The sequence below is a fragment of the Phodopus roborovskii genome, unplaced genomic scaffold (assembly GCF_943737965.1).
Source record: "Phodopus roborovskii unplaced genomic scaffold, PHOROB, whole genome shotgun sequence".
NCBI classification, from domain to species: Eukaryota; Metazoa; Chordata; class Mammalia; order Rodentia; family Cricetidae; genus Phodopus; species Phodopus roborovskii.
The window spans coordinates 2,015,279-2,042,000 of NW_026126412.1; the positions used below are offsets into that span (position 1 = coordinate 2,015,279).

At 38.6% G+C, this 26,722-nt stretch overlaps 1 protein-coding gene across 1 annotated transcript in view; it reads left to right on the forward strand.

The window, feature by feature from the left end:
* Pcsk1 (proprotein convertase subtilisin/kexin type 1) overlaps positions 1 to 14,471 on the forward strand; it is a 39,124-nt gene extending 24,653 nt beyond the window's left edge. The window contains exons 10-14 of the mRNA XM_051182760.1: positions 6,475 to 6,708; positions 7,690 to 7,847; positions 8,850 to 8,983; positions 11,840 to 12,001; positions 13,809 to 14,471. Of these exons, the coding sequence (XP_051038717.1) occupies positions 6,475 to 6,708; positions 7,690 to 7,847; positions 8,850 to 8,983; positions 11,840 to 12,001; positions 13,809 to 14,186 (1,066 nt within the window). The 3' untranslated portion in view covers positions 14,187 to 14,471. The remainder of the gene's footprint in view (positions 1 to 6,474; positions 6,709 to 7,689; positions 7,848 to 8,849; positions 8,984 to 11,839; positions 12,002 to 13,808) is intronic.
* The last annotated feature ends 12,251 nt before the right edge of the window (positions 14,472 to 26,722 follow it).

Sequence of the window (26,722 nt, forward strand, 5' to 3'; positions counted from 1 at the left end):
TTCTCAACTTTCAAACCTTCATGAGAGAGAAATTATGTAAGAATGATGTACCCTAATTAATCCTGTTTGTCTGTGGTAGGCTTTATCTGAAGGAGGGGCACTATTGCTGGGAAATACATGCCCAACTTCCACCACTCTGTGAGTTTCTTTGCTCCTAAATGCAGAATTACTTAAGGGGTATATATGGGGTTTTCTGGGGACTGGCTTGTGGGTTCTAGAATATCCTCATCATATTCATTACTAAAACATTAATAGTTTATGGACCTCCGGATACAGAGCATATGACTTTAATTTCCCTAATTTTGATTCTAGTTATCAATATAATGGACTTGATGTGTCTAAACATTTTTATCCATCCTGTTAAAATATACAGCAATTGTTGAGATGTCTGTTCTCATTTGCATGACTTTCTTTACTCCATTCAATGACTTATTCAAGACTATATATCAGGAAACTGAAATGCTAGAATTTCTAGACAAGACCACAAGCATGTCTCTAGTCACTCCAGAGTGAATTATTCACACACTTATTATCACCTAAGGAACAGCCAGGGAGACTGGAATACCACTGATGAAACTTGTCAAGAATGGCATGTGGTGCTTATCATGTTCATACTGAGGGCCAGATACTGTGCTAAACTTTAGCATACAATTTTAATTCTAATCCTTATGACACGTATACAATATTGAAAGTAGTAGTTTAATTATGTTTTATAAACGAAGAAATTGAGGCTTAGAGGGGTTAACATGTGTGAGCATTATCTCACATAAAAAAATATAAACTCAGGCTTGTCTGCCCTGAAATGGAACCACCCTATGCTGCCCCCCACAGCTCTGACAGCAAGGAGAGTCTTGAATGGAAGGCAATCATACCACCAAACAAAGGAGGCTTAGGGAAAGAATATCTAGTTCCCCACAGAAGGCTGTAGTCACAGATTCCTTACTGTACTCCTAGAAGACAAAAGAACTAAGGGAAAGAGAAAGAAACATCCTGGCTGAGGTAATCTACAAGGCAACACTTTCCATTCCTAGGGAGTAACCCTGAAATACAATATCCCTCAGGGAGGTTGTTTTCCAGGTACTTTACCAGATTCCATTGCTAAGGATTCAAATTCTGAAGTGTCCCTCTTAGAAGCCCTGTTTTAACCAGGCATCCAAGGCATTTTAATACTGGGAGTACTTTAGTCAAGCTTTGAGAATCAATTTCTCTCTCTCTCTTTTTTTAAAATTTGAAATAAAGTTGTTTCACATGTCAATTCCAGTTCCATGGCCCTCCCATTAAGAGCCATTTCCTTCAACTTCATCCAGCTGTGATTATGAGAATGTCCAGGTGGGTACCAACTAGGCAAGTTGAGGAGAAAGACAGTCTCTGCATAAATGCCTGTGGTACCATGATTATTATGCATTTAGTGTGTCTAAGAAATTTACAGATAATCATCTCATTCTTCAGAGGCAAGATAAGAAGAATCAGAACACTTTTAATAAGGAAGAAAAGTTATCAAGTGAATCCCTGGATCCTATCACACCTTTGGAGATCATTACAAACAATAAAACCTTAGGCTTTATTAAAATTGAGAAAATCAGAAATAAACAATCAATATTGCACAAAGCCTGCAGGGGAACAAACCCCTGAAAAATCCATACAGTTCTCTTGGAAAGTTCAAGTTAGACACTCTTCAATATCTGAACTCAAATAGGTGCAGGTAACCCTAGAACTTTTATTGCTGATTTTGGACCCAGACTTTTTTTTTTCTAATCTGCATCTCTTCCAATTAAAGGAAAGCTTAATTCAGTGTTTACTTCTGAAACTCTTATTTTTCAATAACTTATCTCTGGTTAGTAAAACAATTCAGTCTTGTCATTTTTAATTATTGCAGATGCTGGTATGCACTAATTAACAAAGGAAGGCTGTCAGGAACTGGGTCTACTGTTAGCAGTTTCTTTTCATTTACAAAATGCAAGCACACAATTGCAGAATAATTGTTATGAAACAAGACTTAGTTTTCCTAATTGCTTGACAGTGAATTTCCTTAGATATTTCCCAAAGATTATATTTAAATTGGAAAGTCAGAAAGTACTGCAAATAACTAGCTCTATGATAGAAAAGTAAAAAATGTATACCTTGAATGTGATTGCCACACTACCATTTCTTATGCCCTTAGTCTCCATCTTCATCCCCTTTGCACATACCTGCAAACACTGATCAACCAAATGGGAAACTTGTCCATTGCCCATTGCCCACCTTGATGGGAGGTTTTACTTAAGACACTTTATTTTAAAGACTGAAATGAAACAGACATCTTAATAATGCCCTATAGGGACAGAAGTTGTTGTTTGTACCTCGAGAACACAGCTTTTGCTGTTCAATTAGCTAATGATTCCTAAATGTGTGAGGGCCACAAAACAATAGGTACAGAGTGGTAATTCTAATGTTAAACAGACCGAAGTTCTGAGTTGTAAGGCATTCTAGAGATTGTTACATCCCATCCTACTTCTCATATGACAGATGAGATGACTCAGGCCCAAAGAAAGGAGTCAGACTTTGGTCGAACCATTCACTGGAGCATTAAACAGTTTCATGTGGTTTTTTGCTTTTTTGTCTTTTTAATTGCTCCCTACATCGATGCCATCATTGAAACTGTCTTGTAATTTGCTTAACGGCTCATATGATTATAATATTCCTACCAATTCCTGTTAGCTTTAGTGCAATACAAAATCAGATTGAATTTTTAAAATATAAATATCCCGCCCTACCTACATTGGTAGAGTTGGCTATGTCTCAGAAATTTTCACTATTTAAGATGTACTAGGTATTGTTCCTTTGTTACAGTTGTAAGTCATAGGCTATAGGATAAAGTTGAAGAAAGGTGGAGAAGGGGGCAGGGTGGTGTCCCTCGTGGGGGTCCCAAAGTAAGGTTCCTTGTGAGAGAGCATAGCAGGTTCCACAACAGGCGAGGGTGACCGAGGCAGAGGAAATAACAGGCCAGGCAGACAGAGCTTAAGTGAGAAGTTTATTTAGAAGGGGTAATGAGGGAAAAGGGAAGAGAGACATAGAAACACGGGGAACAGAAGAGGAGAGGAGAGGAGGGGCGGGGAGAGAAGGGGAGGGGAGGAAAGGGGAGGGGAGGAGAGAGAGAAGAAAGGAGAGAGGAGCAAGCGAGCAAGCGAGACAACAGAGACACAGAGAGAGAGAGAGAGAGAGAGAGAGAGAGAGAGAGAGGAGAAGAGCAGGAAAGACAGCAAGGAACAAAGAGCAAAGAAAGCAAAGGGAGCAAAAGTGGGCCGGGTTTGTCTTTTAAAGGGGTCCTTTACACCTCAGTGCAGACTAGTACTCATGGAATCCTGGGCTGGCCAGGGTACTGCCAGAGTGCATTCTGCCAGGTGTCAGGAGAAGCCACCATAATGCCTGAATCCTTACACTGGGTGATCTGGGATTCACTGGGAATCACGAGACTGGAGTCCTTCTCAAGCCTCCACCAGTCGCTTTGGCATTTCACAATGTATCCGTCAAGAATTCAGATCAACTTGAGGAGAAGGAGTGGAACTGTCCGGTATTGGAGTAGTCCACTAAAGCAACAAGTCAAAATGAGTGAAGCCCTTAATCACCCAATGATAGCAACCAGCGTAGACATGGGGCTTGTCTCATTTCTGAAAGCCCGAATGACAGATCTCAGTAGTTTTATGAACCTTGCAGTTCTGTATGTATATTCCACACTTATAAATAATAATTGCTTGATAGAGGATAAAATTGGAAAAGTGCCTTCAGGGTTTCTACATCTTCTTCCCTAAGGAAATCTTCACAGAAGTACCTCAAGAGAACTTCGAAGCAAGTCTCCAACAGAGAGGCTTGCCAATGAAGGAAGGAATTTGCCCTGGTGGGGGTGGGGAGCTGGGGTGTGTGTGGGTGGGGGTGGGAATGGGATGGGTTGGCTAGGAATATACTTGAGGAAAGTTTAGAAGAGGCCAGGGAGCTAAAGACTTATCTGCAACTTTAAAAGGCACAATAGCAGGACCAGGGCTGGTTCAAACATAGGTAGGTAGCTTTTGCTAGAGCAGCAGAAAATAAGACACAAAACAAATGGGTTGACCAGTATGTCAGAGAAACATCTGAGCAGGACATGAGTGCCCAGAGCATGTTGCAGGGAATTGGAAGCTTCAGTAGGGTACTCAAGGAAGGTGTCAACCTATTGTAATACTTAGAGTCTCCAACTTAGACATGTTCTTTTCAAATTAATTCTGCTGAAACTTCAAAGTTTACCACTTTTCTCAGCAGATATGCAGAATGATTTCCACTGCCCAAATGGTAAAATTCAAGCTCAGGGTGGCATTCAGCATCTTCAGTTCTGGTTTAGGTCTCTTCGTCACCTCTTCCCTGCCCTAGCATACAGATTGTAAAGTGGCCCAGCTGTTCTCCCACATCACTCTGCTTCTGCTCTGGTTGCCAAGTACTCCCTCTTAGAAGCTCTACTAACCCTTCAAAACTCACCTCATATATGTCTTCTCAGAAAACACCTTCTCCAGGCTTTCACAGTACATTAAGTTACAAATGTAACACTCAACATACATAGTTATATAAAAGGTTTTTTTTACGTGTACTGTAAATTTCTTAAGAACCAGAACCACCTCCTTGAATATTCTAATAATATTTATCATAATACCTTTCAAGAGTAAGCTCATGAAGCCAAGAATTTCTTGACAGATTTCATCTCTTGCCATCCCTCAATATCTGCCAAGAAGTTCAAGTCTTTCATATGAAACAGTATAGTAATTAATTGTAAACAACATATGCACATCTCATATATTTTAAGTAATTTCCAAATTACATATGATACCTAATACAATGTAAATCCTATGTTATACTGCACTATTTAAGGAATGTTAACAAGGGAAAGTATATATATATATATATCAGTACAAATGAAAAGTTTTTCTTTGGAAATGTTTTTTGATCCATGCTTGGTTGAATCCTAAGTATGTGGAACCGAGAAATATGGAGCTCTTACTACATTTGAAAAATAGAAAAGGCAAGATGTGTTGAGTAAGTTGTGAGCCCCTGTCTTTCAAATCTGATTCTTCTTATGACAAAAGCAAGGCTTAAGGGGATAAGGCATTCCATGAACAGAACTAGAGACACAAAGAAAGTATATGTATATATATATATATATATATATATATATATATATATATATATAATAAAAAAATAATTCATGACTATTTCTCCTCATACCACCAAGGGTTGTGCAGATAACCAGGGTTTGGTCAGTCATCTGAGGCTATTTTAGTGTCGGAGAGCCTTGCTGCCATCAGAGTCACATTGATCTGGGTGGCCTTGGCTGCCACAGGAGCCATAGTAACATTCAGGCCCAAGCTATTGCCAAGGGCCTTGTGGGTCTATGGTCCTGCTACATCAGGGTCTGTGTTGATTTTCATGGCCCATGTTACCACAGCGGGCCATAGGAACCATGGGTGTTAAACTTGAGGACAGTGCTGAGCTGGAAACACCACTTGCTAGCTCTGGAAGATCTGGCCCTGCCCTTCACTGGCCACTGCAGCAGAAGAGCTGGTCCAGTCCCTCACAGGTATGGGAGAGTTGGCCTGCATTACAGAGCCTAGGAGAGCTGGCTCTGACCCTTGCCTGAAGGGAGAAGTCCCAGTGGTCCAGACCAACCAAATTAGCTATCACCCAGATCCACATCCAGGGCTTTAACTTGGCCCACCCCAACATGGACCCATCTATAACCTGCAAGGGACTAGTCCTGAAGAACCAATAGCCACAAGAGCTCCATGACCTGGGGCAAGAGGAAGATATCTGAATGGACTTTCAGTGAGGATTCAGTGATGATGGCAGCCAGCAGCCTTGAGCCAGACCAACAACTCACTGCAATGAACAGTAAAGCTGAGTGGACAAAAGGGTGTACTGCATGACACACCTCAGCTCCCAATGGTACTAAAATGAATAAAGAGGTATTGGAGAGGTGGGAAAGATGGAGTGAAGTGGAGATTTTTTGTTTACCTATTTAGTTTTGTTTTGAATTAATGTTTTAAAATTTTGGGGGGCATTCTACAGGGGTGAGAGAAAGATATAGAGGGACTTGGAAATGAGCAGAATTAGGGTACAGAATGTGAAATTCCCCCCCCAAAAATCAATAAAAATCATGTGAAAACAAACAATCCCCCCAAAATATTTTAGATAAATATAAATAACTAGAGTTGGGAACAAAATTTCATACCTCAACAGTGCTTGAGATTAAATTTTACTGATAGTAAATGTCTAACTTAGATGCTGTAGATGAGAATTTTTAGTATTGTGTTGTATTGTAAGTTCTAAATAAAAGAACTTAACATTAAGTAATAGAATGCATATTTACAAAAGGCACTTAATAATCCCTAATTGGAGATGCTCGTTTTAGCACTTGATTTTATAAGACTACTTCATTTTGTCCCTAAAAGATACGTTGGGTCATTTTCTCTCCAGCCCAAATCTCACTTGGCGGGATATGCAGCATCTGGTTGTCTGGACCTCTGAGTATGATCCATTGGCTAATAACCCAGGCTGGAAAAAGAATGGTGCAGGCTTAATGGTGAACAGTCGATTTGGATTTGGTTTGCTAAATGCCAAAGCTCTGGTGGATCTGGCCGATCCTAGGACCTGGAGAAGTGTGCCTGAGAAGAAAGAATGTGTTGTAAAAGACAATAACTTTGAGCCTAGGTGAGTATCTTCAAGAATTTTAAACAGCTATATGCCAAAGCACAGTCATATTAAGTTGTTGTCACTTAAGTTTTTCTCATGCCCTTGGTCTTATGAAATAGATGAGGATGGAGCTTCACAGTGTTCACTTTGTCTGTGTCCAGATGGGGAGTCATGGAAAAATCAAAGATCTGCTAGGCAGGTTAACATAGTTGTATTTTCTTCTTGCAGACTACCTACCATGTAGCATTAAGCTTCAGAGGTACCACTGTTTTATATATCATTAAGACAAAACATCCTCAAACCAAGACCAATCAACAATTAGTTTTGAGATCTTTTCTCAAAAAAAATTTTTTTTGTTTTAAAATGCGTTTTAGCATTGATGGAATCCAGGACTTGTCAACTAGTATTCTCTAAAGCTTCTTTCCAAAGTAGCCCTACTTCATACTGCAGTTCTATGTCATGGATGGATTTTCTTCCAAGTAGGGGGTTTTTATGGATTCCCTCTGACTCATGTGTGGTCATGAAAGCAGAACTATGATTTTGTGTGTGTGTGTGTGTGTGTGTGTGTGTGTGTGTGTGTGTGTGTGTATCAAGGTGACCATAATGACAATAAAAACCCACTCTCACAAAGTTCCAGGGCCTGGAAAGCCTGGGAGCATTCCTCAGGAAGGCCTTATAAACAAAATTATATTTTTATGAAAATCTTATTGACATCTTTATCATGGTCCACTTTTGTTGCATTGGAGACAACCCTGTCTGAATTTGATTGTACAGCAATAGCATCATATTTATGTATTTATATTTCTTGCCATTTTCTTAGGAATTAAATTCATTTATAGATAATTCTGAACTGAACTCTAATTCGGATAATCATATAATTATAATTAGCCCTGCTGACTATCTAGTCAAGACATGCATATACCTGTACAATTGTCTCAAATAAACAAAAGGAAGTCAGAAGAAATACATTTTAAAAATGTGCTTCTCTAATGTATGTAGAGCCCTGAAAGCTAATGGGGAAGTGACTGTTGAAATCCCAACAAGAGCTTGTGAAGGACAAGAAAATGCTATCAAGTTCCTGGAACATGTGCAATTTGAAGCAACAATCGAATATTCTCGTAGAGGAGACCTTCATGTCACACTCACTTCTGCTGCTGGTAAACCTCAACAACCAAGCAATGGTTGTAGAACTAAGTCTCCTCATAGGCATTTACAATTCTTTAAAACATGATTTTTTTTGTTGATGATAGAGTTCTTCTTCCTGCTCAAGTATGCTAATTAATAAGCTTTTCTGAAATCACCTGTTTTCAAACTATGCTCATTTCTCCAGATTAAAGACTAAATATTCACTTCTCTTAGGTGACAGTGAATTTTCTATTTAGTCAAAACTTATAGGTATGTCTGGATAGTTGAAGGAATCAATTAAAAATTAGGAATTGTTGAGAATAGTGATTAAATTTTCATGGTGATATGCATAAGAATATATGCAAATATAAACTTTACCTTATTCCTGAAAGAGTCCTAATTAAGATGAGTTAAGGACTGTTGAGCCATAAACCACAACCAAAAGTTGTCCCTATGTACTTAAGTATGTTGATGGAACTGTGAGACAGGCAGCAGGCAAAGATGCCTGCTGCTAAGCCTGATGGCCTGAGTGCCATCCCTGAGACCCATGTGATAGACGGAGAGACTGACTCCCACAAGTTGTCCTCTGAACTCCACACATGTGCCATGGTTCACAGATGTGTATGCATGAGAACTCAAACACACACATGCACACACACCCACACACACTCACACACACACACAAATAAATAAATAAGTAAATATAATTAAAAGCTTTCTACAAAATGTTTTGATAAGATTCAGTCAATTTCAGTTTCCATAGACAATAGACAAGGAAAGATGAGCTGGGCGACTCTATGATCTTTCTAGCATATGAAGTCTTAGAGCTTGGGAGTAAGCTCTATTGAGAGTTATACTTTTTAGATGCCTTAGAGTTTGCCTGAAAAACTACTAAGGTCCCTACACCCTCCTACACAGACTATAGTTCACTTAACCTATCCTTTCATTCTCAGTTTTTAGATGCTAGAGTGAATCATATGATCAGTCTCTCAGGTTGAGATATTCACTGACTTATGTTTGTTGTATGAAACTAGGAACCAGCACCGTACTGTTGGCTGAAAGGGAGCGGGATACATCCCCCAATGGCTTTAAGAATTGGGACTTCATGTCTGTTCACACATGGGGAGAGAATCCTGTAGGCACCTGGACATTGAAGATTACAGACATGGTAAGTATGAATAAGAAGACAAAGAAACCAAACTCGTTTTCAAATACTTCGAAGTACTTTAAAATGTTGATGGCATCACTAGTCAGTTCCTATATTGGTAGCTTATGAGTCCAGCTCAAAACTGCCTCCAGGGTTCAGGTCAGAGGCCACAGCATAGTGAAGAAAACTTAGAAAATGTCTAATCTGAGTGATCACAGAATAACTCACATATGTCATGGTCTTTATTCTTCTCTTGGCTTTAATTCTCCCTCTGCAGCTTCTAGTTCTCCTTTGTTTCAATTCTCCCTAGCTTCTTGTTCATCTAGCCTAAATATACTTTTTATAGGTGGCATGAAGCAGTAATAAAAGAAATTGCATTCCTTTGGGTGAGCAATAAGGGCAAAGTCCTTTACCAGGGCAATGCAAAGTTTCAAGGTTTCTGGTTTAAAACTATGACAAAAGATTGGGGATACAGTGCCTAGTGAGACAAGCTGTGAGACATAGATCTTTTATCAACCAGACTTGGCAAGCAAAGAATTGGCATTATTTTTTTTTAGGCAGCTTTGTGTTAATATCCTGGGTTAGACACCTGCAACTCTGACCTTGTGCATAACTGTAAAGTTTTAAACTTATGATCTGGTTACAAAAACATTTAGTCTGGTTAAAACTTGCTCTGAGGTAAAAATGAGCTAATTATGTACAGTGTTGTCTTAGTCTAAGTTAAAGGAACTAAGTGTCTTATAGTCCTCATGGAACAATAGTTATGAAGCATATCCTAGTATATTTTCTATATATCAAAATCATGATAATTAATCTTCCCGATTATCAGCGGGAATATGTGCCCATAAGACTGAGATATAATCATGAGGTTAAATATACATCATATGAGGGACTGCATACATCAATGCAGAGACTGGGGAGACACCAAACCTGCTCTTGTGCATGTGAAACAAGACAGGAGCAACAGTTTCCAGTCAGTGCTTCTACAGGCTTTGCCTGGATGGGATTCTCCTCCAATAGGGAACCAGTCCTTTGCTGTGTTGACATCTTTACACTAGTTATCACCTAATGTATACTTCCACAGTCCTTGACAGTCCTAATGATCTTGACATGTCCACTTCCTAAAAGAAGAAAGTATAGGGTTTCTCTGCCCACTTAGTTGTATAGATTGTAATTTTAAGAAACTACTAAATTCAGCCATGCTCTAAACAGCTAGCCATGTGCCTGTGATCTCTAGAACCATCCATAATCACAGCAACAGCCAGGTGTGAGGGCACCTTTGCTGGAGTCAAGGATAGCAAGCATCCTTATAGCTCTTCCGCTACTCTCATTGAGTAGCAACTTCCTGTTTCAAGTTAAGCAAGACATTTTATTTAATATCTTTCTTCTACTTTTAGTAACAAAAAACGTACTTCAATTCTCAAAAAAAATTATTTCTAAAGCTCAAATAATAGTCAGAAACATAATTTTAAAGCATCACATATTTGTAGACTCGGGAAAGCTCTGCTGGTAAAGCCTGTATAAACACTTTAAGACCAGAAAGCTTTGGAAATCTGGAATACTTCTGGTTCCCAGCATTTCAGATAATAAATCTGTACTGACACTCTTGGACATACTTTAAAGTACACAGGATCATGTGTCGGGGCTGTATCTGATATGAAGCCAAATAGCTGAATTCTTTTTCCTGGACCACTCTCCTGATTTCTCCAAAGGTCGGATATAAATGAATGATTCCATCTTTGAGTTCTGAGAGAAAAGTGTAAGCACCAGCAGTGCAGATCTCAGGGTGTAGGTAGTTTTCAAAGATAAATCACTTTAAACTTCTAAACATGCCAATTAATGCAAATTATGTATTTTCTACCTTTTCTCTGAGAATAGCTTTTTTTTTCTACAGATCTTTGAAGTAGGACCATCAAGATGGCTCATTAGTTAAAGACATTTGTCACCAAACTGAGTCTGGCTCTTTGAGTTTGATCTCTGGACACAATATTGTTGAAGGAGAGAATCAGTTCACATAAATTGTCTGTTACCTCCATACGTGTGCTTTGTCACACTGTGAATGTTCATACATACACACAGAATCAATCAACCAATCAATCAATCAACCAATCATAGTTTAGAAGATGGAGACTGTAGTAAGTTCCATTCTAATAGGAAGAGAGTAGTATTTTTACTTATTAGTGCTATTCTTGAACTTGTCCTCAATTCTTTAACAAAGGCCATTGTATGTGTATGGGTGTACTGCCTGTATGTTTGTGTGTATGTGTGTACACCATATTCATGCCTGGTACACAGGAGGCCAGAAGAGGATGATGGATCCCCCAGAACTGGAATTGCAGAGGGTTGTGAAGTGCCATGTGGGTGCTGAGAACTGAATCTGGATCCTCTAGAAGAGAAGCTCATGCTCTTAACCACTGAGCCTCCTTTCCAGTCCCTCCTCAATTCTTTAGCTCAGTTTCAGCATCGGAAAACTAAGTGATGGTTCCTCTTTATGTCACTTCTATACAGTCTGACCACACAGTTTTAGATATTGGAGGTATAGATGTTTCAGAGACATTCAGCTTTTCAAGAACAGAACCAATGTGACAAAATGGATTTACACCGGGAACTGTGCTTTTAAAACTAGATACTTGAGTGTGAGGTGATAAACCAGTTTTTTTTTTTGTTTTTGTTTTTTTTTTTAATGTTGGACTTACATAGTATCAGTTTTTAAAAGAGGAGTAGATCCTGTGGTTTCTTTCAAAAACAGATCTTTGAATGTGAAATGCACAACACCTTAAAATTAGATTTTAACTATGAGATTCTTTTGGTAATTTGAATGAGTTTGTTTCATATTTGAAAGGCAGACTAAAAGACACATGTGTTTGTTTTTGCCAGTCTGGAAGAATGCAAAATGAAGGCAGAATTGTGAACTGGAAGCTGATTTTGCATGGGACATCTTCTCAGCCGGAGCACATGAAGCAGCCCCGTGTATACACGTCCTACAACACTGTCCAGAATGACAGGAGAGGAGTGGAGAAGATGGTGAATGTTGTGGAGGTCTGTGTAGCTCTGTTCTTAGCATGTTCTCCCTTGAACAGTAGTAAACAATGAGTGAGTAAAGATGCTTCTAATTTTTAGGAAGGGAAGAAAAAAAACCTTTTTTCCAACTGAATGAATCCTTGTTTTTTTCTTTTGTTCTTAAATCTAGAGTTTACTAATTAAATTCTGTAACATGAATTGTATTCATGTATGACAGCATACTTCATATCAAGCTGTGTTTTACAAAGTTACATATACCTATTATAATATATTATGTAGTATTATATTGCAGTATAATTATTCAATCTTAGCTGGGTGGTGGTTATACACACCTTTAATCCCAAGACTCAGGAAGTAGAGGCAGGTGAACCTCTAGTTCAAGGACAGCTTGGTCTACGAATAAGTTCCAGGATTGCCAGAGCTACACAGAGAAACCCTGCCTTGAAAAATCTAAATATAAATTTAAAAAAGAATGTTTAATCTTGTTTCATTTTAATTATAATCTGTGTAACCTAGACTGAAATATTTAAAGAAAGGAGACCAAGGTTAGTCAGTCAAATCATGTAAGCTTCTCTTTGCTAATTTCTCTTTAGTAACTGACACTTAGCTGACATGCCTTGTCATCAAAAGAAGAGTTATGACATCACAATTTCTCTCAGAAAATTTCTAAGTGTAGCCAATGTTTATCCTGGGTTCAGGAGCTACCAGCTTTCCCTTTTTAGAAACCATGAAGAAACTGCATCTGTTTCCCTACATGACCATCATCTAACATAGTGCCTCTGCTGTAGGAAGGGTTTTAGGATGTGCTGTCCTAGATAGAAAGTCTCTCTACTTGATGTTTTAGAAGATTTCGAGACATGACATTTACATGAGGATCTTATAAACTAACTTTGAGGAAGCCTCACCTAGGGTTCTGGCCCTGTTTGTATTCTACTAAGTGGAGTCTAGGAGCAATTTCTCCACAGTAACTGTCTTTCTCCAAGATTCCTTTCAAAGTATGAACAGGACTTTCCTTGTTAAAATAGTGAAATGTGATCAGTTCTTCAAAGGGTGGGTTCTAAATTTTTGTAGTTAACCATGTATGGATCAAAAATCTTTGAACCAACTGCCTCCATACTGAACACGTGCATACTCATTTTCCTTTATCTTTTACCTTCAATAATGCAATCTAGCAAGTCTTTGCATTGTACTAAGTATTACAAATGGTCTAGCGATGATAGTGTATTCTGGAGGATGTGTGAAGGTTATTCTTCCATTCTACACACTTGAGCATCCATTGATTTTGGAATCATGGAGCATCCTAGAGAAAACTGTATTTCCATAATGGTCGACAAAGAGCCACTTCTCAGATCTCCCAGTTCATATTCCATTCCCTCTCTTCCCGAGGACCTTCTCAGAATCCAATAGCTTCTAACAGGAGCAAGGGTCCTCTAGTCAGCTGCATTTGCACACAGCAACCAACTGATGTCTTAAAAGTGAGCTGTTAAATATTTAATATCATTTCCTCAAACAGATTAGATTGCAGGAGGCTTGAAAGGAAAACAGCATATTGAATGCATACTTGCATAGTCTAAATCTCCAAAACCACCAGACATGAAAGCATTCTAATTTCTACTCTATAGCTAGAATTTATAGATGGGAAAAGCTGCCAAAGGTAAACCAGTAAGGGAGAAAATAAGGGTTGAAATACAAACCCATGTAACTCTAAGCCTTGCGTTCTCTCCACTCTCCAATTGCTTCTCGTGGACTTGTGTTAGGACTGCCGCTCACTTTCCATGCCTGTAAATGAGATTTCCCCCTTTGTTGATGACATTTTGTGTTTTAGGAGCAGCCCACACAAGAGAGCCTGAATGAAAATCTTCTGGTGCCCCAAAGCTCCAGCAGCAGCAGTGTGGAGGGCAGAAGGGACAAGCTGGCACAAGGGGCTCCTTCAGAGGCTGTGCTACGGCTCCTACAAAGTGCTTTTAGCAAAAACCCACCTTCAAAGCAATCACCAAAGAAGTCTCCAGGTGCAAATCTCAGCATCCCCTATGAGAGTTTCTATGAAGCCCTGGAAAAGCTAAACAAACCCTCCAAGCTCGAAGACTCCGAGGACAGTCTTTACAGTGACTACGTTGATGTTTTCTATAATACAAAACCTTATAAGCATAGAGATGACCGGCTGCTGCAAGCTCTTGTGGACATTCTAAATGAGGAAAAGTAATAAGCATGTGGCCCCAAGTTGGAAATATCCACGCATCCTCTTTCCCCTTAGACATTCCTGGGTGTAGCATTGTGTCACTGATTCCTATGCTTATAATGTTCTTTGTGGTACTTTTGCTTTTTCTCCTCAAACTGTACCTTGGGGTGAGTTCCAAAAAGAAAGCCAACTTTCTGAATGGGCCTCAGTATTTAAGAATGTCTTCCCTATCATATGAGTAAAGCAGGTCTTTGTAAAGTCACTGTTGACATGCAGCCCTTTATCCAATGGAATGGCTGCTTGAGCCCCGCCCCCCTTCATCCCATATCTTACAAGAACAGGAAAAGACTGAGAGATGTCGTATGTTTTCTTTCAGAGCCACAAATTCAAGACTCAAAGAACTAATGAATGCCATTTTCTCAGAACAAAATTATGCTTGAGATTGGAAAATTCCTAGTCATAGTTTTGTTTAATAACAAGCAGCCACTCAATAGATAGAGAACCAATGTAATAACAGAGGAAACATTGACTGAAGGGGAGAAGCAATGAGACATTTCCCACAAGTTGTGTTCCTAGGACAGGCTCTTCTGGTTCTCTGTAAATGAGTGTTCATTTCTGGACACCACAGGGACTCCAATCTCGGGGGACAGTATTCAAATCCTTACCAAATTGCTTCCATGGTTTGAATCAGAAAACAAATGGGCAGCACTTAGTTCTTATTTGTTTTATGCAGAATGTTTTGAAAGTGTGAAGGGCTGTTCAAACTGTGAGATTTCACATAAAATCTGATTTCCATACCCATCTTCCATTACAGCAATAGCTGGCTAGAGGTAACACCTCCCTAATACGATTCTAAGTCTAGGCTTCCCTGGCTGGCTTTTTGACAATGGCCTCTTTATTTGTTACTACTCAGTATCCCGTGGACATTTATCCTTTTTAAATTAAAGTGTGTTAGTTGTAGAAACTAAGGTTTCATTTTGACATTCTCCTACAAGTATGTAATGTACTTGGACAATGTCTGTCCCCCATTAACCCATCTTCTGCTTGTCTCCACTTGTCCTCCTCCTCTCCACTGGAACTCCTGCTTCCAATTCCTGTCTTTTCATTTAATCCAGACTCCACATATAAAAAAATGTGATTTTTGTCTTTCTATGCATGTGATTTTGCCCACTCCCACACTAAATGAATCTGTATAAAGTGTAAATGCATTAGGAAAAAGATTTCCCACAATTACTTCCAGGCAGGTTCTGCCATTAATAATTGAGTTTGCTATGACCTAGTTAGCTTGTTGTATTTATAAGTAAAAAGAGTACTTGGAATCCTAAAAATACCTCTGAAGTTTTTTTTTTTTTTTAATATGAGCACTTAATCTTATCTTACCTGGATGTTCATTGTACTGTTCATTAACTGGAGAGTCCTGTTTCCTTCTCTTAACATGCCAACATAGACTCTAGTTGACTGTATGCCTGCATTCTCCAACTGAGTTTCTGTTTGTAAATTTCCTACAGCTTGAGCATCCTACAGCAACGCCTAGCATTGAACTAGTTGAGGAAGGCAGTTCATTTGTTTTTGCTTTGAGTGTAGTTAGTATAACAAATTTCACCTCCTGTTTCTTCATGTGATTTTGTACATACATGGCTCTCTCCAGAGCCTTGCCCATGACACCTAGAAGGTTTGCAGTAGCCATGTCCTTGAAGGTTTTACACTGTGTTTGCTGTAAGGTTTAATGGGATTTTCACTATTGTAACACATTAAAACAGAAAAGAACTTAAGAGTATTACATTAAATTTCACCTAACTAAAAATGGCCTGGAGGATGATATCATTAGTTGACATTTAGTTATTTAAAACAATGAACAGTTTGGAGGTCAACCCCATCCTTTCCTACTCCTTATACTAAACATCAGGAAATTTTACTCAATGCTTTCTAATAGTATCTTTTCCCTGTAAGAACCCCAACCAACTCATGGGCAATAGCCAAAGGTTCACTCTGGATAAGCTTTAATATTTAGACAATACCATGTTTGAATGTTTTCAACCTGGAGTATATATTGTCTAGATATAAAATATTTTTGTCAGTCTTTCTTAGTGCCTACGTGGATTTTTGTGAAAATGTTAAAAATGATAATTATATAATATTTCCCTTGGAATTTTAAGCTATATTTTCTTTACAGGTATTTATAATGCACCACTGCTTTTATCAAACAGAATTTTAAAAGGCATAATAAATTATATTAAAGAATCAAAAGCTTTCATGAAAATAAGAATGTTTCATCCAATAAAATATTTTTGAAAGGCATGTCCCTTTGTGAATGGAAAAGTATATATATAACATATATATGTATATGTATGTATGTGTGTGCGCTTGTATGTGTGTATAAAAGTACATGTATATATGTGTGTATGTATGTGTTGTGATACTAAAAGTTATGTTTACCTAATATCCTAATGCAATGTACAACTGAGTCTAACATGGTCTTAGAATTCTTGATGGAACTTCTACATTATGCACTTGATGTATTAATCAGAATATGTAAAATATACTTATAAATAGAAGAATAAATGGCTCCTCACTAAGTCAAAAAGGAAAAGCTCGTGTTTCCAAGAAAAATAGGTTCTCTCTTTTTCCAAATGTGTTTTCCAAATGGACTTTAGGAAAACAAGAGGTTTTCCATTAAAATGTTGATTAACTCATTTTTAGGAATCCAGTCTTTCACAGAAGCAAATTAAGTACCTACTTGAACAAACACATTCATTTTCCTACCCAACCTAGACTTTCATGTTCATGACAACACAAAAACACTGTGTGACTGAACCTTAACTGAGGCGTTGAGGAAGAGAAAAGGCAGGTAAAACTGAGCAGACTCACTGCCCCAGAGAACTCCTTTGTGACAATTCAGTGTATAGGCCAAAGTAAAGCAGCCAAGCTGTGGCCCTTTCTTTTCAGATGTTCCTTGATGGAGCCTCCAGCCTCCAGCCTCCAGCCTCCAGTCTCCAGCCTCCAGCCTCAGGATGGTCTTCCTTCCTGCACATCCCTCAGAATTCTACAGCTCAGAAACAGACCCTTCAGTCCCTGAAGATGGGTTTTCCCTAACAACCAACTCTCCTTTCTTAAGAAATCAGTCATTTAAAATAAAATAAGACCTCAAGTATTCCACAGGGACTGTTCAAACAGGGCTCTGCCCTCCTAGTCCAGACATTGTTTCTGTGTTAAGCACCATCCAATGCACAAAGACACTTCTCTGGTGACGGCTAAGAGCTGCACTGCATACAGGAAGAGAAATATGAATTTAAAGGTATTGTTACATATACTTAACACAACAACGACAGTGGGTTTACTCCTAAGGCTGTGGGTTTATGGTCACAGTGGTCCTGTCATGTCCAGAAGACACTGTCTCATTCTAGTCCTCCACAACAGCTGGCTCTTACAATCTTTCTAAGCCCTCTTCCATAATGGCTCTGAATCTTGAAAGGGGGGGGGGATGAAATAATTGTTTCATTTGTGGCTTCCCACTCATGGGTTCGTAACCGTATTGGCTGTGCTATCTGTATATATTTTCTCCTGTGAAGCAGGCTTTAATCCAATTACAAAGAGATTGATTACACTCATAACATTTGGGAAAACTGTTTTACCCAAAGGGATATTTTCTAATTTTAAGTGATGACTTAATTCTATAAAGGTATTCAAATAATGTATGGACACAATTTTCACCATACAAAATTTAAAATACAGAAGTATGTACAATACAAACTGTTGGTTCATTAGACAGATACACCCGTGCCCCAGTCCAAGATATATCTAGCAATTTAAGTAAAGTTTCTCTACAATAAGCATTATAATAAAGTTAAAATATAGAAAATTTTGTGTAAAGATAAAATGGCTATAAATATGCTCCTTACTTTTTAGAAGCTTATTATCCATCAATTCAGATGCCCATCAGCTGATGAAGGGATAGTGCAAACATTGTACATATAAACAATGGGATGTTAATCAGTTGAAATGAAAACTGAAATCTTGACATTTTCAGGTGGGTAAGGATGGAACTGAAAATAAATTTGCTGACACTCAGGCCCTTGAGACAAATGCCTCATATTCTTTCTCATTAGAGCTTTGGCCTCAAATCCTTGGTTTTGTGTATTTAAAATTAACATGGAGTAGATATGGAAGGTGAGCAACTAGAAATAAGTATTAACAGAGTGATGCACTTGGTGTGATAGGAGATAGTAGAATACAAATGAAACGATTCATGATTATTTATGATTTGACAAAGCTTACCTGAGATCTGAATGCAAAGCCAGCTACACAAGTTATCCATAGAAGCTTAGCAGTGGTGCATACACCTTTACTCCCAAAACTCAAGAGAAAGAGGCAGATTGATCTCTCCAAGTTCAAGGCCATCCAGAGTGAATCAGTCTAAAAAAGTAAAAGAGTTCACACCTTTAATCCCAGCTCTCATACACACACACACACACACACACACACACACACACACACACACACACACACGTATACTTATATATAAGGAGTTCAGTGCAGTCTCAGAGGGCAGTCTAAGTTTCTGAGGCTTAGTGGAGAGCAGGACAGGCTGGAGATGCAATATGAGGTTCAGTGGATCACCCCTTTGGTTTGAGCATTGGTAGAGGTGAGAACTTTGTAATGGCTGGCTGCTTTGCTTTTCTGATTTTCAGTTTGAATTCCTATATCTGTCTCTGGGTTTTCATTTTTTTGTGCTACAGAGACCAGGAATATGGGGAAGAAGAGTTCAAACTTGGTGCTATGAAACTGAAGGGCTAGATTAAGGCTTAAACAAATAAAATATTGGGATTGGAGAGATGGCTCAGCAGTTTAGAGTGTTTTCTGTTGCAGCAGAGGACCAGAAATTGACCTAGCACCTACATCAGGCAGCTCACAAATGTCCAAGGAATCTGATGCCCCTCATGGCCTCAAAGCGTACCTGCACACCTATGTGTGAATATACACACAAATGATATAAAACAAATCTTTAGAAAAGTAAAGTGTACATGAAGAAGCTATTTTGGGAATGTGTTCTTGCAAACCAAGTAAAAAATTAAAAGGGGCATATTTAATGGTCATACATACATAAGGCACCTCTGGGATTCAAATCCTGTATCTCCAAACTCCTACAGCCACTTTGGAAATCAGTATAGCAGTTCCTCCGGAATATGGGAATCAGTCTACCGCAAGATTCAGAAATCCCACTCTTAGGCCCAAAGGATGCACATTCATACAACAATGACATCTGTTCAACTATATTCATAGCAGCGTTGATTGTAATAGCTAGAACCTGGAAGCAACCTAGATGCCCCTCAACTGAAGAATGGATAAAGAAAATGAGGTACATTTACACAATGGAGTACTACTCAGCGGAAACAAAACAAAACAAAAAAATGGAATCTTGAAAATTTCAGGCAAATGGATGTAAGTAGAAGAATCCTAAGTCGGATAACCCAGTCACAGAAAGTACATGGTATGTACTTACTTATATATGGATATTAGACATAGAGCAAAGGTTTACCAGAATACAATCCACACCTCCAGAGAAGCTAGGAAACAAGGAGGACTGTAAGAGAGACATACACTGTCCTTTAGTGAAGAGGAAAGGGACAAGAGCTCCTCAACAATTTGGGAGCATAGGGGTAAGGGAGAGAAAGGTAGGAGAAAGAGGAGGGAAGAAGAGGAAGGGGAGGAGAACATTAGGCATCAGCAAGATTGAATGGGAGATAAATAGAGGAGAGCAAGCAAAGAGACACATCAATAGAAGGAACCATTATAGGTTTAAAGAGCAACCTGGCACTAAGGAAATGTCCAGAGATCCAGAAAGATGACCCCAACTAGGAATCTCAGCAGTAGTGGAGAGGCTACATTAAATGTCCTTCCCCTATAGTAAGAATGATGACTACCTTAAATGCCATCCTAGAGCCTTCATCTAGTAGCTGATGGAAGCAGAAGCAGACACCCACCGTTAAGCACTGAGCCAAACTCCTGGAATCCAGTTTCAGAGAGGGAGGAGTGATGAGCAAGGGGGTCAAGACCAGGCTGGAGAAACCCACAGAAACAGCTGACCTGAGCAAGTGGGAACTCATGAACCAGAGTCTGACAGCTGGGAACTAACATGGGACCAAACTAAGCCACCTGAATGTGAGTGTCAGCTAGAAGAACAGGGCAGTCGATGGGACCTCAGGCAGTGGATCCAGGATTTATCCCTAGTGCACAAACGGACTTTGGGAACCCGTTCCCCATGGAGGGATACACCCTTAGCCTAGAGACATGGGGAGGGAGGGCCTAGGCCCTACCCCAAATGACTTGACAGATTTTGGTGATCTCTCATGAAAGGCCTCACCCTCCTGGGGTGTGGATTGGGGATAGGATGGGGGAGCACTGTGGGGGGGGTATAGGAGGATGGGAGGGAGAGGTAACTAGGATTGATATGTAAAATAAAGAATATTAAATAATAATAATAAAGAATATGAAGGTAAACAAAATGGATAGTAGAACAAATGTGATATGAAAAACATGGGAGAATTCTGGAAGCTAAAATTTTAAGCAGGAATGGAGACAGAGGATGAGAAGAAAGTGATAAGGGGAAAGTTGATTCTAAATAAGTATGTATCAAGAAGGCTTGTGAAACCCCACAAGTTTGTAAGCTAAATAAAAGTATGAAATTTTAAAAAAAGAATTTAAGTATAGTTACTACACATTAATGAACTATGATATTCCCAGAAGACCTGTGTTATTAAAAGAAAATCTAGGTGCAAGGCATGGATCACCTCCCTTTGAGTTATTTCTCTGAAAGGCCCCCAGAGACATCCAAAACAATATAGACTATTGCTATTGATCTTAGTTTCCCCTCATAACTAGATCATAAGACCTTATTTCTCAAGACACCACCCCTTTTGGTTGAGAATTTAATGTTTAACTGACCAGGAACCTTTTTCTGTTGGCTCAAGGTTACCGGGGAAGAGAAGACATTATGGTCTCATCCAGTGAAGGACTTCACATGCTACACTATGTAACTACCAAGGAAGGTGCATCAAGACTATTTATAGGGCAACAATCTACTATCTTGATTGGATTTAATGCATACTCAACAGGGGAATTCATTTTTCATGCTACAAACATGGACAAAACCCTTAGCTAGGAAGGTCACAGATCCTAAGAGAGTAATTATTGATTTTGCCCCTATAAATGATTGTGTTGTTAAAGTTCCTTCTAAATGTTAATGTTTACATGCATGCATGTGTGATGCTACTAACCTCAGGCAGTGAAGTGCTTAGTTGTGCTGGATAGTGGTTAATGCAGAGATATGTTAAGTGTTCAAAGTGCTGAAAAGAATTGACTGTGAGTGCTCAGCCACAGATGGGACACCTATATCAACTCCCTTCTCTGAAGGCTCAAAGAGAATCATGGAACAGGTCTGGCAAGAATGAGTCAGAGGATAGGGAAGGATGCAACATCTGCACTCACAACAGATATGGTTATTGACACAAGTCCTATACAAGATCAGCCAATAAAAACAAAACAAAAAACATCAGCCTGGATTGGGGAGGGTATTAAAAAAAAAGCCCAGCTATAGCTTAAGAGCTAGGTAATGATGGTTGCTTGGGAAGGAAGTTACTTTTCTATGGCTATAGGACCACTGGTAGGCTTCCCTTGCCTCCATCGATGATCTCACATCCATGCACCTGTGGGCAGCACTAACTGGACTCAGAGAGTTAAAACGAATCAACCAATAAAAGTTCGAAGTGTTTTATTTTTTATTAGCACACAAATAAATATGTCTCATTGTGGCATTTTCATGTGTACTTTGTGTTGGTCAATTCTCTAACAAATTGATAACTGCTTTCTCTAAAGCCAACAAGTAAGGATCAATGGGAAAGAAACAGAAATACTGTAAAATCTCTCTAGCTAGCATGTTATTGTCTTGGATATTATCATCCCACTGTAACCCTAAGTCTCCCCTGGCAACTGTTTAATCACAGGCAATGTAGTTTGTACTCCAACAACAGGGAGTAGGAAGGTATAGCTGAGTTCCCATGACCAAGGAAATCCCAAGGAAACCAGTAAGGAGAAAGAGCATAAGGAAAGAAATAACGTGCTTAATTTTGTGTTATGGTTAATTACTTTTGTGGAAGAGTCATAGTATCATTTTCAAATATAAAAGATGTATAAATCATTACTAACCATGTAGTGCATAGATTCTTAACTACAGTCACAGAACATTGCATTGTTTAATTGAATTCTCACAAGATTTGTAAACCAAGTATGAAATGAATGGTATCATTCCTAGTTTGTACATGATAAAGTTGAGGTATGGGGAGGTATTCTTGTATGTTTGATATCACAGAGATGGCGAATAGTACAGTTGTGTATTTAATGTGGTAGAAGTTCTAATCTCAGGATATGTCTTACAGTAGCAATACACAGAGCTCATGTGTATTTTAAAAGGTATTGTATGATGAGTCAGGTCAGAACTGGGTGATTTAAACTATTATTTCTTTTCTACTGTTTGAAATTGTACATGGAAGTTTCTGTCCTGCCTGGTCCCACAGCCATTCAGTCCCAAATAAACACACTGGGGCTGCTGAGTATTTGCCATGATTGAAACATGCAAATTCCATAGCTTATTCTCCAATATTGTTCAGTGGTGAGCATGTGAGAAATCTTTAAGTTTATAAAATATTCAATGGTCTTGTACATTTGTGGGAAAATCTGATTGCATTTTTGTTGTTTTCTTTTGGGTCTTGTACTTGTTTTAGGCTTGCTTGTTTTGATTTCACTGCAGGAGTTCTCAGACATCCATTTCATATATTGGTGTTTACTATGAACATTTGAGATGGAAGTGCCTTGCTCAGCATCTCTCTAGATAGAATTATTTTCCTGGGAGCATCTGCCAGGATCAGAATTCTCTCAAGTTGAGACATTATCTTCCAGCTAACTTTCTCCAACTAACAACTCCACAGCTTGATTCTAGGTTCTAAAGAGTGAGTAAAGCTTACATTTACCACATGCCTCATTATTTCTGGGATATTACAGCTCATGCCATCCCCTTGCCTCAGTAAGAGATGATGCAGCACCAGCTGACAGAGAGCAGGTGCCAATTGTAGTCAATAAGGAACATGAGTCAGAGCCCACCAGGAATAATAAAGAGAAAAGAAACTCACTTTCTGATGGGAGAGAACTCAATGTGATTTTAAAAAGGGGGTGGGGGAGCACTCTATCACATATGTGTGATAAAGTGGCTATTGTCCCAATTTCTTGAGAATGTCCTTGATTTATTGCTGTTGTAGTACTACAATTATGATTTCATATGTATCTTGTCTGGCAAAGTAATACTGTTATCAAAAAAAAGAAAGAAAGAAAAAAGAAAACACTGCTTCTCTCCATCTATATCACCCTATATCTGTATGTAATGTTAAAGACTTTGATAACTATTGGAAGACATTACTAAATACAACAACTATTTCTGAAAGAGCCCCTTAATTTCAAGTTTCAGGTCCTATCAAACCTGGATATTCCTCCTTCCCATCTCTCTGTCGTCAGTTAGGAAGTCTAATTGTCCAAGCCTTCCAGATTTTCATCATCAAAACTGTCATTTGGTTCACACTGTGTCTTCAGCATCACTACTGTGGACAGAGTTTTTACTGATCTCTTTTCATACTGTTATGTCATCAAACTGTACATTGCATTATGTTACTCTCTCTTTGAAAATCCACAGAACTTAGAATCAGACCCAAATTATGGACCTGGGTCAGAAACCATGGAGAATTTGCCCTTAACTTTGGTTGCAGTCCATGCCTTCTTCCTGACTCACTCTGGATTTAGCACACTAATCCTCTTCTAGCTGCTCCAAAGATCATTGAGGACATACTATTCTACCAACATGCCCTACTCTATATCTTTCTACTTAATTCTTTTCTATTCATCTTTGATCTCAGTTTGCAATCTCTTATTTGAGAAAGCTTTTCTGTCCATTGGACCGGATTCGGTGAGAGTTTCTCATTTATGTTCCCATATAGAATGTATTAGAGGTTCAATAACACATAACTGTTTGGTGTTTGTATCTATAAATGGCATGCCAACTCCATTAATATTTCTCATGTTAATTACTATAGCATGAAGAAAAGCAAAGTGTCTTAAATAAAAGGGTGAATCTACAACAAACCTTTAAGGAATATTTTCTTGACACTTGATTAGTTTAACACTGAAAGCTGTAATTTTCTTTAAAAATCAGAAACTGAGAAGTGAAATTCACCCTTCTCAAGGAGCATGAATTGGTACTTTGAGTATTTCTGCCTAGGGATTGAATGAAGCTACTGGCTCTGAACATTCAGTCCAGTATGTGTACATGCATGAGACAGATACCTTCAAAACATAGACACGACCCTTAAATCCCATAAAAACCTGTTCGAGAGTTCTGGATGCCAGGGAGGAAGATGAAAACAAGAGAGAAATTCAAAGTTCAGAAGAGGAAATGAGTAACATAAAAAGAAGGGGCAGGACAGTTTCTTTCCCTGTCTATTGTCATTCGGCTGCATAGTCATCAAATGGGCACTCTGTATACTTTGTTCCTTAATGCTAGATATCAGACAACAATGGATTCAATTATGCCACAGTATACTTTTCTGAAGTCTACATTATAAGTCACCAACCGAAGCACACTGACTCATAAGAATGCAATATACTTTTATGTATTTGATAAAGAAATGCACTTAAAACAGTGGTAGTCAGCTGATTTATTCCTCGGGCTGATTTCAAAGTGACTTGATAAAGTAACATAATAAAAGGTAAAACGATAAACAAGCCATATGCCAGATGCTTTAAACACAGTAAGCCGCGTAGATGACTGGTATTTGAGATCAAAAGCCTGTGCCATATGGCAAAGCAAACAGCTTCCCTGAGAGACCAAGACATGTGGTCACTGTTTCACATCAGCAGCCAAGTGCAATGCCAAGTGCATATGAGTCAAATGTCCAGGAAGCTGCCTCAGCTTTGTTTTCTTTGCAGGCTCTTAATCCATTAATTATTTATATAACCATTATTGGTTTACATTCAGATCAGGAAGGCATTCTAATCTATTATTAAATGCTTTAACTTGCGTGGTGTGGCCTATGATGTCCACATGAAAGATTACCTAAGAGTAATTTATTAGTCCCTAATATGTTTGATAATAGTCCCTAAAATGTTTAAACCTATGTCCTCTTCATTATCGGTGTAATTACTTAGGACCTTAACGAGCCTTCATATATGCGGGCTTTGTCTATTAAAACTTTGTGTTTAGAACTCAATTTGGAAAACTAAATATTTATTTACTAACCAAGTCTTTGATTATCACAATCAAATTCATTTCAAAATAATTATTTATGGGAAAAATAACTATTTCTCAAATAAAACGTTAGTGGGGAAAATGTTGTTTTCAAACATGCTTGCAAATCTCTTTGAGGTCTAGCTTAGCAGAAGAAAGCTGAATTCTGCAAACTAGTTCAGGCTACCATCAACCTGCCACACAGCAATATTTAGGCATGTGTATAATAAGATATAGCTGGAAAAGGAAGAAATATGTTTTTGGATACTCTTTGATCCTACAGTAACAGTCAAGTTCTATGTCTCCGAGGGTACAATGTAGATTCTTAGAACATATCCAAACAACATTTGTGCTCTCACATCAGCCTGTCTTGAAGTGGTATTTATCCAAGCATAGTTTTGTAGCATCACGCATTGTTACCTAGACAACACTGATGTACTTCGTTATGCCTATCTGCCAGATGTTTATACAGGCCATCACAAAATGTTTTCAAGTCATATTAATTAATATCTCCAATTCCATTTAAAAGTCTTTAAATACTGGGAAATTCACATTCATAAAAGCAGAAACGAGTTTTCCAAGCATTCACATTACTTGAAAGATTAAATTGTACCATGAGTTGTCTCTTTTGCTCTTTGCTTTCTCTTCTCTTCTGCTCTTGGTGCCTCTGTGTCTCTTTACCTTCCCCCTCAACCCTCTTTCTAAATAAACTTCTCACTCAAAAAAAATTGTACCATGAGCAACAAACAATCTCAGCTATTTGTCCCTGAAGGAGCAGACAAATTTTATTCATTTTCAAGAGAATTTCTACAAGATACCCAGGGGAGGATAATTAGTTCACCCACTTCTTAATAATGAAAGTTGTGTGTCATGAAGAAAGGCTCCTGTCTTCACATCAGTGACTGTACAAATGTTTTTCCTAAAAACAACCATACCATTTGCCTTGCAGAAAATCAAATTATGCAAGCTTCTTGTTTTGTGGCCTGATTTAAAAATCACAAACTCAAGGCTAAATTTTAGTCTCTATTGTTTGGCTACAGGTGCTTTGAAGATATCTAGCTATTTTCTAGCTATCAATGAAGCAGGGCAAAGCCTCCAGTGATGACTAGGAAAGCTTAGAGTCACTGCCTTGGTCCTTACTCACAGTAGTGACAGCTTTTCAGTATTGATGGGAATGACAACAGAGAAACAAAGGCAAATCAGGTCAGGATGCTTCAAAAAGGATCTTTGACTTTGC